This window comes from Eulemur rufifrons, chromosome 23 (assembly GCF_041146395.1).
Source record: "Eulemur rufifrons isolate Redbay chromosome 23, OSU_ERuf_1, whole genome shotgun sequence".
NCBI lineage: Eukaryota > Metazoa > Chordata > Mammalia > Primates > Lemuridae > Eulemur > Eulemur rufifrons.
In genome coordinates this window covers 4,705,423-4,717,482 of record NC_091005.1, presented here as the reverse complement: position 1 = coordinate 4,717,482, position 12,060 = coordinate 4,705,423, and the positions used below count along the sequence as shown (strand labels likewise).

The 12,060-nt window shown below is 55.7% G+C and overlaps 1 protein-coding gene across 1 annotated transcript in view; it reads left to right on the top strand.

Annotated features, from left to right (window-relative positions):
- Positions 1-12,060, top strand: part of CNGB1 (cyclic nucleotide gated channel subunit beta 1) — a 69,268-nt gene that overhangs the window by 5,581 nt on the left and 51,627 nt on the right. The window contains exons 2-10 of the mRNA XM_069497848.1: positions 4,757-4,935; positions 7,449-7,509; positions 7,771-7,843; positions 8,674-8,761; positions 8,847-8,877; positions 9,090-9,135; positions 10,768-10,843; positions 11,111-11,150; positions 11,569-11,722. Of these exons, the coding sequence (XP_069353949.1) occupies positions 4,765-4,935; positions 7,449-7,509; positions 7,771-7,843; positions 8,674-8,761; positions 8,847-8,877; positions 9,090-9,135; positions 10,768-10,843; positions 11,111-11,150; positions 11,569-11,722 (740 nt within the window). The 5' untranslated portion in view covers positions 4,757-4,764. The remainder of the gene's footprint in view (positions 1-4,756; positions 4,936-7,448; positions 7,510-7,770; positions 7,844-8,673; positions 8,762-8,846; positions 8,878-9,089; positions 9,136-10,767; positions 10,844-11,110; positions 11,151-11,568; positions 11,723-12,060) is intronic.

Genomic DNA, 12,060 nt, shown 5'->3' with positions numbered 1-12,060 from the left:
GATGGTGGGATCGTTGCATAGTTCAACCAATTTACTAAAAAATCATCAAACTGTACACTTAAAATGGGCAAATTTTATGGCATATAAATCATACCTCCATAAAGTTGTTTTTAAAAATAGATGCCAGCTAAATTAATAAAAGAAAGCAAGACAGGGGGCCCTGCCAGTCCCCAGAAGCCACCACATAGGCCTCTCCAATCACAACCCCACCCCTGCAAGAGGGACCCACTTTCCCGCCTTAGAGGATAACTACTGCTTTTCTTTATAGTTTTTCTACCCATGGTTGCAGCCACAGACAAGACAGGTTAATTTTGCCGTTTGGGGACTTTGTATACAGGGACTGCCCGGGCTTCTGAATCTGGCTTCTCTCCCTGCGTGCGTACGCAGGTGAGATTCACTGTGTGCTCCAACTGTGGCGTGCGGCTGTGGCTTGATCATTTTACTCACCCTGAGCCCGTTACTCTTCACCCAGGCCCCGAACTCTGTCCTCGCTCCCCGCTCCGCAGGGCTCCAAGCCAGGGGAGCACCCGGGGCCTCGGACCATGCAGCCGTGTCTGACTACTCCCCGGCCCAACACAGCCGCTGCCCTTGGCCTTCACCTCGCCTCACGCTCCCGGCAGTGCCTCGGCCTCCTCTGCTGGCTCCTGCTCTCGCCCCACCCTCTGAGTGGGCCACAGTGCTCCAGGTGCCACCTCTGGTCCTCTCCCTCATTTACCTTGCATTCCCCAGGTGATCTCAGTCGGTCCCGGGCCTTAAGCATCATCTACAAGCTGATGCCTCCAAAATTTCCATCTCCAGTTCACGTCTCTCTAAGCCCCCCACACACACATACACACACACCCATCCCTACCTACTGCTCGTCTCCAGCTGGATCCAGATGTTTCTCAGACATCCTAACAAAGTAGAGTTCGTGATTTTTCCCCCCAAAGCTTGTCCTCCCAACCACCAGCCCCGGGCCTCCCCTTTGCAGGAAATGTGCCACCAGCCACCCAGTCGCCCAAGCTGAGCACCCTTTTCTATCCCCTTTCGCTTCTGTCTCTGCCGCCACCTGCATATCCAAGCCCCGCCATCTCTCCCCACCACGCTGGAGGCAAGGGTGCATGTCACCGATGACACAGGGTGTCACTTGCAGGCCCAGGACGAGCAGAAGAGCTTGCTGGTCCCTGCAGGGGCCTGGCTGGGGATGCCGTGGGGAGGCACTCTCACCCCCTGCAGCCTGGCATATTTTAGGGGCGGGGGGCAGGGACCACTTTGAGCTTTGCCATTGGGCTTTGGTCTTGCTGGCAGAGAGAACATTCTTTCACACCACTTGCCTTGGGGGAGGGGAGCTGCATGTCCTGAATCCCAGCACTGGAGGAAGAGCTCAGGCGTCATCCAGTCACAAATTGGCTTGTCCCTTGGCAGCTCTCTGACCAGTTTCCTGTTTCCCCTCCTGCCGGCTACACGGCAGCCACGTGAGTCACGTCCAGCCCCTGTTCAAAACCATCATGGGCTTCCAGGGTCCATCAGCTGGACCCCAAACTCCTTCCTGTGGACCAGAGGCCCCACGTGAGCTGACCCGGTCCCCTCTGGGCCTCACCTCCCGCCACTCCTCCCTGCACCCACCGACCTCCAGGCCCGTGGGGCCCCTTTCTGTTCCGTAAGGCCCATTCCAGCCTCGGGACCTTTTACCCATGCAGTGTTCTCTGCCTGGAGTACCGTTCGCCCACATCTTTCATACCTGAGTCTTTCTTGCTTTTCATGTCTCAGCTCAAATATCATATTTTTCTACTTCTTCACAGAGGCCTGTTTACCCACCTCCCTCCCTCCGCTCCCCCCCATGTCTCTGCCCTTGTTTCTTTCATGGCACTTACATCATTTGCAATATTTCTTTACTTGTCACTGATCTTTTCTGTTGCTGTCTCCTCTGTTGGAAGATAAGCTCCGTGAGGGCAGGGCCTATGCCTGTCTTGTTCAACACGCCAAGGCTGGCACACAGGAAGAGCTCTAGCGATGTTGCAGATCGACAGATCGATTCCCCGCCCCTTTGCTGAACATCCCCTCACTGCACCTCGCCCGGCCCTGCCCCCACACAGAGCCGCTCTTCTCTGGGCCTCTGTCCCATGCACCTCCTCCCCCCAGATCTCCATCTCCCTTCTAGCGTCCAGCCTCAGTTCACAGGGCAAGTCGGATACATCAGTCACCTGCCAGTCCTTGGGTCCCTCCTAAAGGCTCAGCCCTGGCAGAGCCCAGGGCAGGGCTGCTGAGACCCCGCCCAAGCTACAGAAGACTCTGAGCTAAAGGGAACCTGCCTGAACCCTGGCACCGGGGCTGGAGAGCAGCCTCTGCTGAGTGTTGACAAGCCCCTGCCACGTTGAGGGGTCTCTAGGAATCACACGGGGACTCCACGCTGTTATTCTCCCGCCAGCCGCTCTGTGGCTTGGCCAGGGTGTGTGGGAAACTGGGTCCCTGGTACCTGGGGAGGTCCCCTGACAACTCATGGTACCCCAAACCTGGAACCCGTGTCCCTGCTGGACACTGGGGGGTTGCTGCTTGTTCCCTGGGCATCAGCCACCTGTTTTCTACCCTGCCCCCATTTGGCACCTGCTAATCCTTTGCACACGGCCCAGCTACTGCCAATTAATCCCTCTTGGGTCTGAGAGGCCAGCTCCGAGTGGCAGCGAGAAGGCAATTGCTGGCTGGCGGTTGGCGTCTGAGCAGGTAACTCAGAATTAGGTAGAGGCTTGGTGGGACCCCTGGTGGGATCCCCGTGTTCTCCCTCTTGCAAGGCCTTTGGGCAGGATGAAACAGACATGGTGTGGGGCCCGCAGCTTCCCTCTCCCCCTGTGGAGCTCCCACTTTAGCGTGCATCAGCATCTTCAGGGCAGCTTGTGACATGTGAGTTTAGTCCCCCCAGAGGGTTGGGGGAGCCTGGGAATCTGTATTTTCACCAGCTACCTGGAGGGTTCTAAAAACACAGGTGGTCCAACCCCTGGTTCCCTGAGCTGCCACAGCCAGGTCCCCCTCCCCTCCAAGCCTCCCTCATCAAAGTGGAGTCAGCAGGGACATGGCAGAAAGGTGGGAGGGACCTACAAAAATTCCCATCCAGGAGGAAATGGCTGAGACTGCGGGAAGAAGAAAAACTGGGGGTGGGAGAGGCTTCCCTAGTCATTTCCAGAAGGTTCCAAAATGCAAGCCTGAATGGCTGCCCTCTGGGAAAGGGGCTACAGGTCTGGCCTAGAGAAGAGGCCAATGCTCAGCAAATGCCAGGACCACCCGGGGCTAGGTGTGGGGCAGACCCTGCATAAAGTCCGCTTGGCCACTTGCTGGCCATGTCACCTCAGGCGAGTGAGTCTGTTGACCTTTCTGTGCTCCTTGATGACAACCCTTATTTTACTGGGAGTGTGGGGCGTGGTGGTGAGAGTGAGGATGAGTGTGGCTGTGGGTGGAGAGCACGTAGCTCAGTTCTGTTTCTTGGGGCTGCCTGTGACCTGCTGGGGCCCATGGAATCTGCCATCCCAACATGTGACCATGGGCAGTCCTGATGTGGGAGATCACTGTGTCTACATCCCCCACAGGGAAAGGGAAGGCCAGAGGGGCCGTGTCTGGCCCAAGTTCACTTTTTGGAGGCTGAACCAGGGATCTCACACCCCACCCAGGGCTCTGTCCCCACCACAGCCTCTCATGGGAGAAGCTGGGCTGCTGAGACCAGAGCAGGCACGGAGGTCAGGGCAGGGGTCCTGGGGCCTGGGGCCAGGGTCCCTGGCAGAGAGAGGCACTCTGCCAATGCCTGGGCTGCCCGTGGCTGGGGGAGGGCTGGGGCACACCGGTGCTGGGCATGGCCTTGAAGGGCCCATCCAGGGCTGAGAGTTTGCACACGTTGACCTGCATAGTGCCGGCTGGGCCAGGCCATCCTGCAGGGATTCAGTCGTAAGGGCTGGGGCTCCCCATCCCCCAAAGGTACATGAACCAGAAACTGAACCCATATAAGGTAGGACTGAAACATCACAGTAAACCACGAAAAGAGGTTTACCTGGCATTTTATCTTAAAAATTAAAAATCATGAGCATAGATTAATTTTATCGTAAGCAAAACAGATTTTCTATTCGTATGTTACTCATAATGTATGTTTTAAAATTTCCAATGGCATTACGCAGCACATGATATTGGACAACTAGTGTTTTCACTTGACACCACGTAACAGTCAGAGCCAACATTTATTAAGCCCTCGGCACGTGGCAGTCACTGTTCTGAGTATATTGCACTTATCAATTCATTTCATCCTCACAATCGACCCGTGAGGTAGGTACTATTAATATCCCCATTTTACAGACAGGCAAATGGAGGCACAGAGAGTTCAACTGATCTTACGACTTGACTCCAGAGCATGTATATCTTCTCATGTTGGTTCAGATAGATTTGCTTCTTTCTTTTTAACGGCTCCATAATATTCCATTATTGCAAGTGTCGTAATTTATTTAATACATGCCCTTCTTACACGTGAGCATCTGTGTACTTTGCAATAACCAGTCTCCTCTTGACGAGTATTTGGGTGTTTTTCATCTTTTGCTATGTCATTGCTGCACCCAACCTCTTGATACACGTGTGTGTATGGCCTCGAGTAATTCTATAAGGTAAATACCTAGAGATCTAATTGTGGAAATATTTTTAAAGATGATGGGAGGAAAAGGAAATGCGCAACTCACAGAAGTGGCCCACGAATGGTGGCAGCCATTGTGAGCACGCTGGGGACGTCTAAGGACTGTGTCTCTTACAGGCATCAGGATGCTGGGCTGGGTCCAGAGGGTGCTGCCCCAGCCCCCAGGCCCCCCTCAGAAGACCAAGATGGAGGAAGAGGAGGAGACGGAACCAGAGCCGGAGCCAGAGCCAGAGATAGAACCAGAACCGGAGGCTGAAACAGCCCCTGAGGAGGGCGAGCCAGAGGCCGAGTCCACGGTGAGACGCGGAGGGCGAGGAGGGGCAGGCTGGCCTTGCTGCTTGGGGACTTCCAGCCTGAGCCATCTGCTCCCCATGGGCCGTCTACAGCAATTGGGGCCAGAAGGAGATGTGGCAGTGCCTGGTCCAGCACCCATGCCAATGAGGAAGCTCAGGCCCAGAGACTGGACCGCCCAAGGCCAGCTTTTTCTGTAAAATGCTAGATAGGAAATATTTTAGGCTTTATGGGTCATGCCATCTCTGTTAACTAGTCAACTCTACCATTAGAGTGTGAAAACTGCTATAGATGATGCATTCACGAATGAGCATAGGTGTGTTCCAATAAAATTTTATTTACAAAAATTAACAACAGGCTGTATTTGGCCCACGGGCCATATTTTGCCAAACTTTAGAGTCTAGAACAGAGCTACTCAAAGGAGGCAGTCCATGGATTGTTTGTTTCCAGTCCATGCTGAAATTAGGAGCTTGCACCAGAATGTAAATCTGCTATGTAACTAAGCACACTGCTAAGTTCAGTTGCTGTTAATATTTGTTTTGCAGTAAGATTTTCTTGATGAAGGAAGCAGTGCACTGATATACATTCTGATGCAAACTGCTTCGTCATCATGGGCCAGTAACAGTTTGAAGAGCATTTCTCTAGAACTTTCCTTTGAGCACATCAGAACTTGCCAGTTCTGAATTCTATCCATTCAGGAGCCTGATGACAACTACTTCAGCAGCTCACTTCGACAGATTCGATTTAGCTTCTAACTGATGCCAGGCCCTGTGCTCAGTGCTGATGGCATAAAGATGAACAAGGCACTGCGCCTGGGGACTAGCAGAAAAGTACCTTGGCAGTTCATTCTGCCAGGAGATGCAGGTGATGAGGGAGTATGCTGAGCTCCAACACTGACCTCGGCTTACCCTCTGGGAGGGCCATATAAGTGAGTCAAACTGAGAGCTACGGGGCTCAGGAGAGGGAGAGTCATCTTCACTTTGGAGATTGGAAACTGGTGGGGGAGTACTTCCTAGACATGGAGGGCGGAGCAGAGATGGAGGGAGATGGGGAGGTAGCGGCATTCCTGACAGAAGAAAGGTCATTACTGGAGTAGTGCAGGGTGTGTTTAGGAAACAGGTATAGCGTTTGTGTGTGTGTTTGTGTGTGTGTGTTGCATGTGTACACATGCATATGTACATATGTGTGTGTGGTGTTCCTTAGTGGTATGTCTGTGTGCATACATGTGCATTTGCAAATTGGGTGTGCACGCCAATGTGTGCAGGTATGCATGTGCATGTGTGTGCACATATGTGTTTATGTGTACATGTACATGTTTTAGTGTGTCTGGTTCCATGTGCATATAAGTGTACTAGTGGGTATATATTCATGTTTCTGAGGATGTGAATGCATTCATGTGTTTGTATGTGTATGCATGTGTTTGTGCATCTGTACACGTATTGTGTGTATGCACATATTTGCATGCCTCAACATGTGTATATATATACACATTATGTGTGTCTGTGCATGTATGCTCAGGCATAGGTTTAGATGTAGAAGTTTGTGTGCATGTGCATATACACATGTATGTATGCAAATGTTTGTGTCTTACAAATATGCACATGTATGTATATATGCTTATGTTTATGTGACTAAATACATGTGTATGTGTGTATACACATATTTCTGCATCTATGTGTATATGCAAATGTATCTGTATGCGTATGCACATGTTTGTGTGTCCATATGCTGGCAGGTATACGCATATGTGTGTCTGCATGCATGCATCTGTGCATATGCCTATACACATGTGCATGTGTGTTGGGAATATGCATGCGTATGTGTGTGCACACATATGCACATGCACTTATTTTTGTCTATGCATTTATATACACATTTGTGCATCACTGGTTTTGTGCATGTGTAATGCTCATATTTGTGTCTGTGCATGTATGTAAACATATGTGAGAGTATGCTCGTGTTGTGTGTTTGTGTCGATATGCATGTATATGTTTGCACATGCACGTATGTGCATGCAGTGGCAGGAGCTGTGGCTGCAGAGGCAGGTGAGAGGCAGATGGAGAGCGTAGCTCCACCTGGCCGCTAGAGAGGAATGGAAAGTTTGAGCCAGAAAGAGAGGGAGGGTTCTGGTTGGGGGAGAGGGGGATGGGTTCCTCTCGCCTCCTCTTCCCCCACCCCTCCGCCCCGCTTGCCCCAGCCTTCATGACTATCTCCAACTGTTCCTCCTCTTCCTAGGCCACTAAAGTGGGGCAGTTTGCTGGGGGATGTGATTGGTCTGGGAGGCCACCTTGAGGGGTGTGAGGGCCCCAGCCATGAATGAGGGGCCCCTGGGGCTGGGGGGAAAGGAGTGTCCCTGGTTGGAAGGGGAGGCCCCCAGGATTTACAAGGACAATTGTGAGACTAGAGCCGTTCAGTCCTTTGGGGAGTGGGGTTCCCTTGTGGGTGAATCAGGGGCCGCCCCTGTCTAAACCAGGCTGGTCTCACCTGGGGCTTACACGGTCCTGTTTGAATCCTCTAGCCCCCTGAAGAGCCGCACAAAGAGGAGGAGGAAGTGGCTAAGGCTGACCCAGGCCCTCAGGGTGAGTGCTGGAAGCCCAGCCTGGCAGAGCCTTGCAGCAGCCCATGTGGCTGGCAGGCCCATTCCACAGATGAGGAAACTGAGGCTCAAAGAAGCTAAGGCTGGGCTCCTGGAGACATTTCGGCTGAGCTGACCTGGAACCGTGTCCTTCTGACCCCTTGGGGTTCTCCCCTCCCCTCTGCCTTTGACTTGACCTGCCCAGTGGGGAAGCAACAGGCCTCTCTGAAGCCCTAGATCTAAAGTATGAGGGACTCTTTTCCAGAGACCCAGGAGGCTGTCCCTACTCCGCCCACATCCCTGCAGGCCCAGGTCACTGTGGTTCCAGAAGTGAACAGGTAAACACCACCCTCCCCTATCCTCAGGGCCAGCCCCCACCCAGCTTCCCTCCCAGCTAGGGAGGCTGGGGTGGGGGTGGGGGTGGGGTGGAGGTGGGGGACGAGCACTGAAGTCGGGTCTGTAGTCACTGAGGGCAAAGGCCCAGCGACATCCCCAGGACATTCGGGGGGAGAGTGGGCGTCTCCTGGGCCAAATGGGCAATGTGACAAGAGACACAGAGGACGGTGGCCACAGTAATGAGCACCCCGCCTGCGGGCGCCAGAAGCTCCCCAGTGCTTGGGGGAAGTGCAGGTCCAACGTGCCAGAGCTTCTGATTTTCCCAGAGCAACCGGAAATCCAAGCTTTCGCATGGAATCTCCCAGGTGGCTCAGACGTTTCAGACCATGGGTGCCTGCCTTCCCGAGCCTGGCCGCGCGGGGCTGGCCCCAGCCAGTGGGTCTGTGGCCCTCACATTAGGCCGCTCAGCCTTAGCCGTGGGGTGCACCCCATGGAAACCGCGGCTTCTGGAGCCGGACGTGTGCCAAGTGCAGGCGGGGGCCCCTGGAGCTGGCGGGGGGCAGGATGGGAGATAGCCCCGGCTGCTGTGCCCTAAGCATGCCACAAGGGTGGGCTCCTAATGGCACTGGGCGTACCTGGCCTCCTGAAGCCCTGGTGTCCCTCATTTTCAAGAGGAGGACACGGGGATGGGGGGAGGTGACATGTCTGAAGTCTACAGTGGGGAAACTGGTTTGGGATTCCAACCAAGTTCTTCAGGACACTGTGGGCTGCCATGCGGACCAGGGAGGGTGAGGGGAGCCGAGGGTAGGCTGGTCCCTCTGTCCATCCACAGTCCCAGCGGCCGGGTGCTGACCTGGCTCTGGAAGGGTGTGGAGAAGGTCGTCCCGCAGCCCGTCTACAGCAGGGAGGACCCGGCTCAGGTACTGCGGTGGTGCGGGGGGCTGGGAGGGACTGGGGAGGCTGTCCTGGGCTCCCTGCCCACCTCCGTCTGTCTGTCCCCGGCAGGTCCTTGGGCAGTGTGGCACGGGGGACGCAGGTAAGACCAAGGGACGGGACGGCTTTTCAGGAGCAGGAGCTGAGGGGCCATTGGGGTGGGCCCGGCCCTTGGGGAGAGTCCACCCAAGCCGGAGCTTCTCATCTGACCGGCCCTGGGTTCGAGCGGGCTCTTGGTGCCTGCTCCAGGCTGACCAGGGGGCTCCACGTGGTCTCTTGCTGCTGACTGCCTTTCTTTATTTTCTGTCCCTGCAGGGTGCACAGAGGGACCCAATGAGGCCTCTACAGTTGAGGACACTGGGTGAGTCCCTGTCACTGTCACTGTCGTCTGTAGTGTGTGGTAGGAGGAGCAGTGTGCCCAGGGCTGAGGGTCTTGGGTTCAGGAGCAGGGTTTATTACCACCTCAGTGTGGGACCTTGAACGTGCCTCTCATCTCTTCTGGACCTCAGTTTTCCCACCTATAGAATGGGGACAATGGACCCTGTGCTGTCCCCAGTTTGCTGATTACTGGGAGATCCCTGGGGGGGGCCACCCTCTGAGAAGGGGAAGAAGGCGTGGACAGGATCCTCAGAGAGGGGCATCATGTCCGCGGGCTCCGTGTGGAGCCTGGAAGCAAGGCTGGGACCACCGTGGGGACATCGGGGTGCCCAGGTTGGCCTCACAGTTGACAACAGCGACTGACTCCTCAGAGCTGACTGAGGGGCCTCGTCAGTGAGGGTGGCAGGCTGGGGGAGGGGCACGGTGGCCAGTGGGGACCCGTGTCCTGCTCCAGGGAGGGGCCCTGCTCGGTTCCGGCGTGTCTCAGCCTCACAGGAGTGCGGGTCAGTGTGGCCAGATCCTCCCGTTTCTCAAGACAAGCTAGAAATCCAGGTTTTTATGTAAAAGCCTTAATTTTTAGATGTTGCCAACTGGTCGAGAAGTTTTCAGGACACTGTGAACCTGTAAAGTAAGCCTGAAGCTTCCAGTTTGCAATTTCTGCTAGAACTCTCCGTTCATTCCATCTCCATCCCTTCACTCATGCATTCGTTAGACTGTTGACTCCTTGAGAGCGGGGGCTTTTGTCCTGGTCACTGTTGAGCCCTGGTGCCCAGCACAGGGCCTGCGATAGGGCGGGGACCCAGCACATGTGGGACAAACGAATGCATGGATGAATACGTTACGTAAGCACATTCCACTCATCCATTCATTGCCCCAGCTCGCTCGCTCTCTGTGTTTCTTTTGGTCCACGATTTCTTTCTGAGGGCTGCTCAGCTAATTCCTGGGACCGTTCAGGTGATTTAGGATGAGGGCACCCAGGGGACTTGCCAGCTTTCTTTTGGACCATACCCGGTGGGGACAGCTTGCCCTGGGATCATGGAGCTTCCCTGAAGAGGGTGGGGCTCCCCCGAGGCCAGGCGGGTCTGGAGCCATCGTTTGCCCCGAGGCCCAGCTACATGTTAATAATCTGTGGGGCCCAGAGCAAAATGAAAATGCAGGATCCCTTCATAACGGTTTTTAAAGAATTTTCAGACTGTGAGAGCAGAGCACGAAACCAGACACAGGCCCTTCCAGGTACGGGGCCCTGTGTTATTGCACGGGTCACACACGCATGAAGCCAGCCCTGTCTGTCCCAGTCACAGGCAGCCCCCCTGCATTCGGGTCCCCAAGCAGCTCCCACTCCTCACCTGCTCCCCTAGGAGGCCAAGGCTGGGTCTATAGTTCCAGAGCCTGGTCCAGCCCTGGGTGGGCATTGGAGATTGGCAGGCTTTGAGGTGGGTGGAATTTCCCCACCACCTTGGGGCCCTTTGAGAGTATCCTGGACAAGCCCCTCCACGCAGAATGGGAGCCAAGGGCGAGGGAGGGCTGGCTGAGGCCTGGCCCCCAGTGGGCAGTCAGGGCAGTATGGCTGGCCCGGTCCTTCAGGCCACTCGGCTGACCGCCGGCCCCTGCGCAGGACTGGGCCATGGCTGCTCAGGTGGCTGGAACAGAACCTGGAGAAAGTGTTGCCGCAGCCCCCGAAAACCGCCGAGGTGAGTCGAGGAGAAGGAGGGGCCGGCTGCTGACGCCCTGGGAGCGTTTCTGGGGCCCCAGCGGGCTCTCCCCATCCGCAGAACCCACAGAGGAGATGATCTCCGTGGAGAGTCCTTGGTGGGGAGGAGTGACTGTGACAGGGGCGGAGGGATGCAGGGGAGGAGGAGAGCCCCAGCCACCAGCCTCAGGCCAGGGCACACTGGCCAGGGTGGGGAGTGCACGGGGCTGGCTTTGACCCGTGACCCCACTCCCTGTTTATCATCCAGGGCTGGAGAGATGAGCCCACAGATCCTGCCTTGGGCCCAGGTACAGGGAGGGGAGACTGGGAGGGGCTGCCTGGGATGGTCACAGGCTGGGCGGGGGGTGGAATCTGGGGCCCCGGGAGCCCAGGGGAGGCTCCTAGCCCTCACCCAGGCTGGGGAGGGGTTCAGGGATGGCTGGGAGCAGGCTACTGTGGGCGCACTGGACCCCCTCCCGAGTCCAGGCTGGGAAGCCAGAGGCCTGGGACAGACTTGGGCGGTCTTGGACAAGCCCCTCCCCGTCCCTAGGTCTCAGTTTCCATGACTGTCTGGGCTTTTTGATGAAAGGGCTTGTTGGGGTGGTCCCGGGGGGCTCCCTGCTCAGTCAGTCATTTAGCACCTCAAATGTGGCCCCCCGTGCCCTGGCGGGGTTGGAGGCAGCCCTGCTGTGGCATCTTTAGCTCCTTGCTCTCCCCACTGCTTAGCGCCTCTGGAACCGGCCCAGGAAACAGAGCCCGCGCCGCCGCCGCAGGCCCCGGAGAGCCCCTCTCTGCCCACGCCCGGCCCTCAGGAGCCCCAGGAGGAGCCGGCTCCAGAGCCCCAGCCTGGGTCCTCCCTGCCACCCTCGGACCCTGCCAGGTGAGCCACCCCAGGTGCCACGCCCCCCACGGGGAGCCCCAGCCCAACACCCGCCCTTCACAGAACTAGTTTTTAAAATGATAAATGTAACACATGCACCTGGAAGAATCTGCGACCGGATCTCCAGGCCGGTTTCTGGGGCAACCACGTGAGCAGCTTCTTCCCTTCCTCATTCTCCACGTGTGTCCAGGCTCGTGAGCACGTTTGTCTTTTCAAACACACAAGAGCGAACTAGAATACTCTTCTGCACCTTGCTGCTTTTTTTTTTTTTAAAACTAAAAAATGTATCTTAGTGGTGGTTTTATACACATGGGTTTATTTTATTCTTTTTTTTTTTT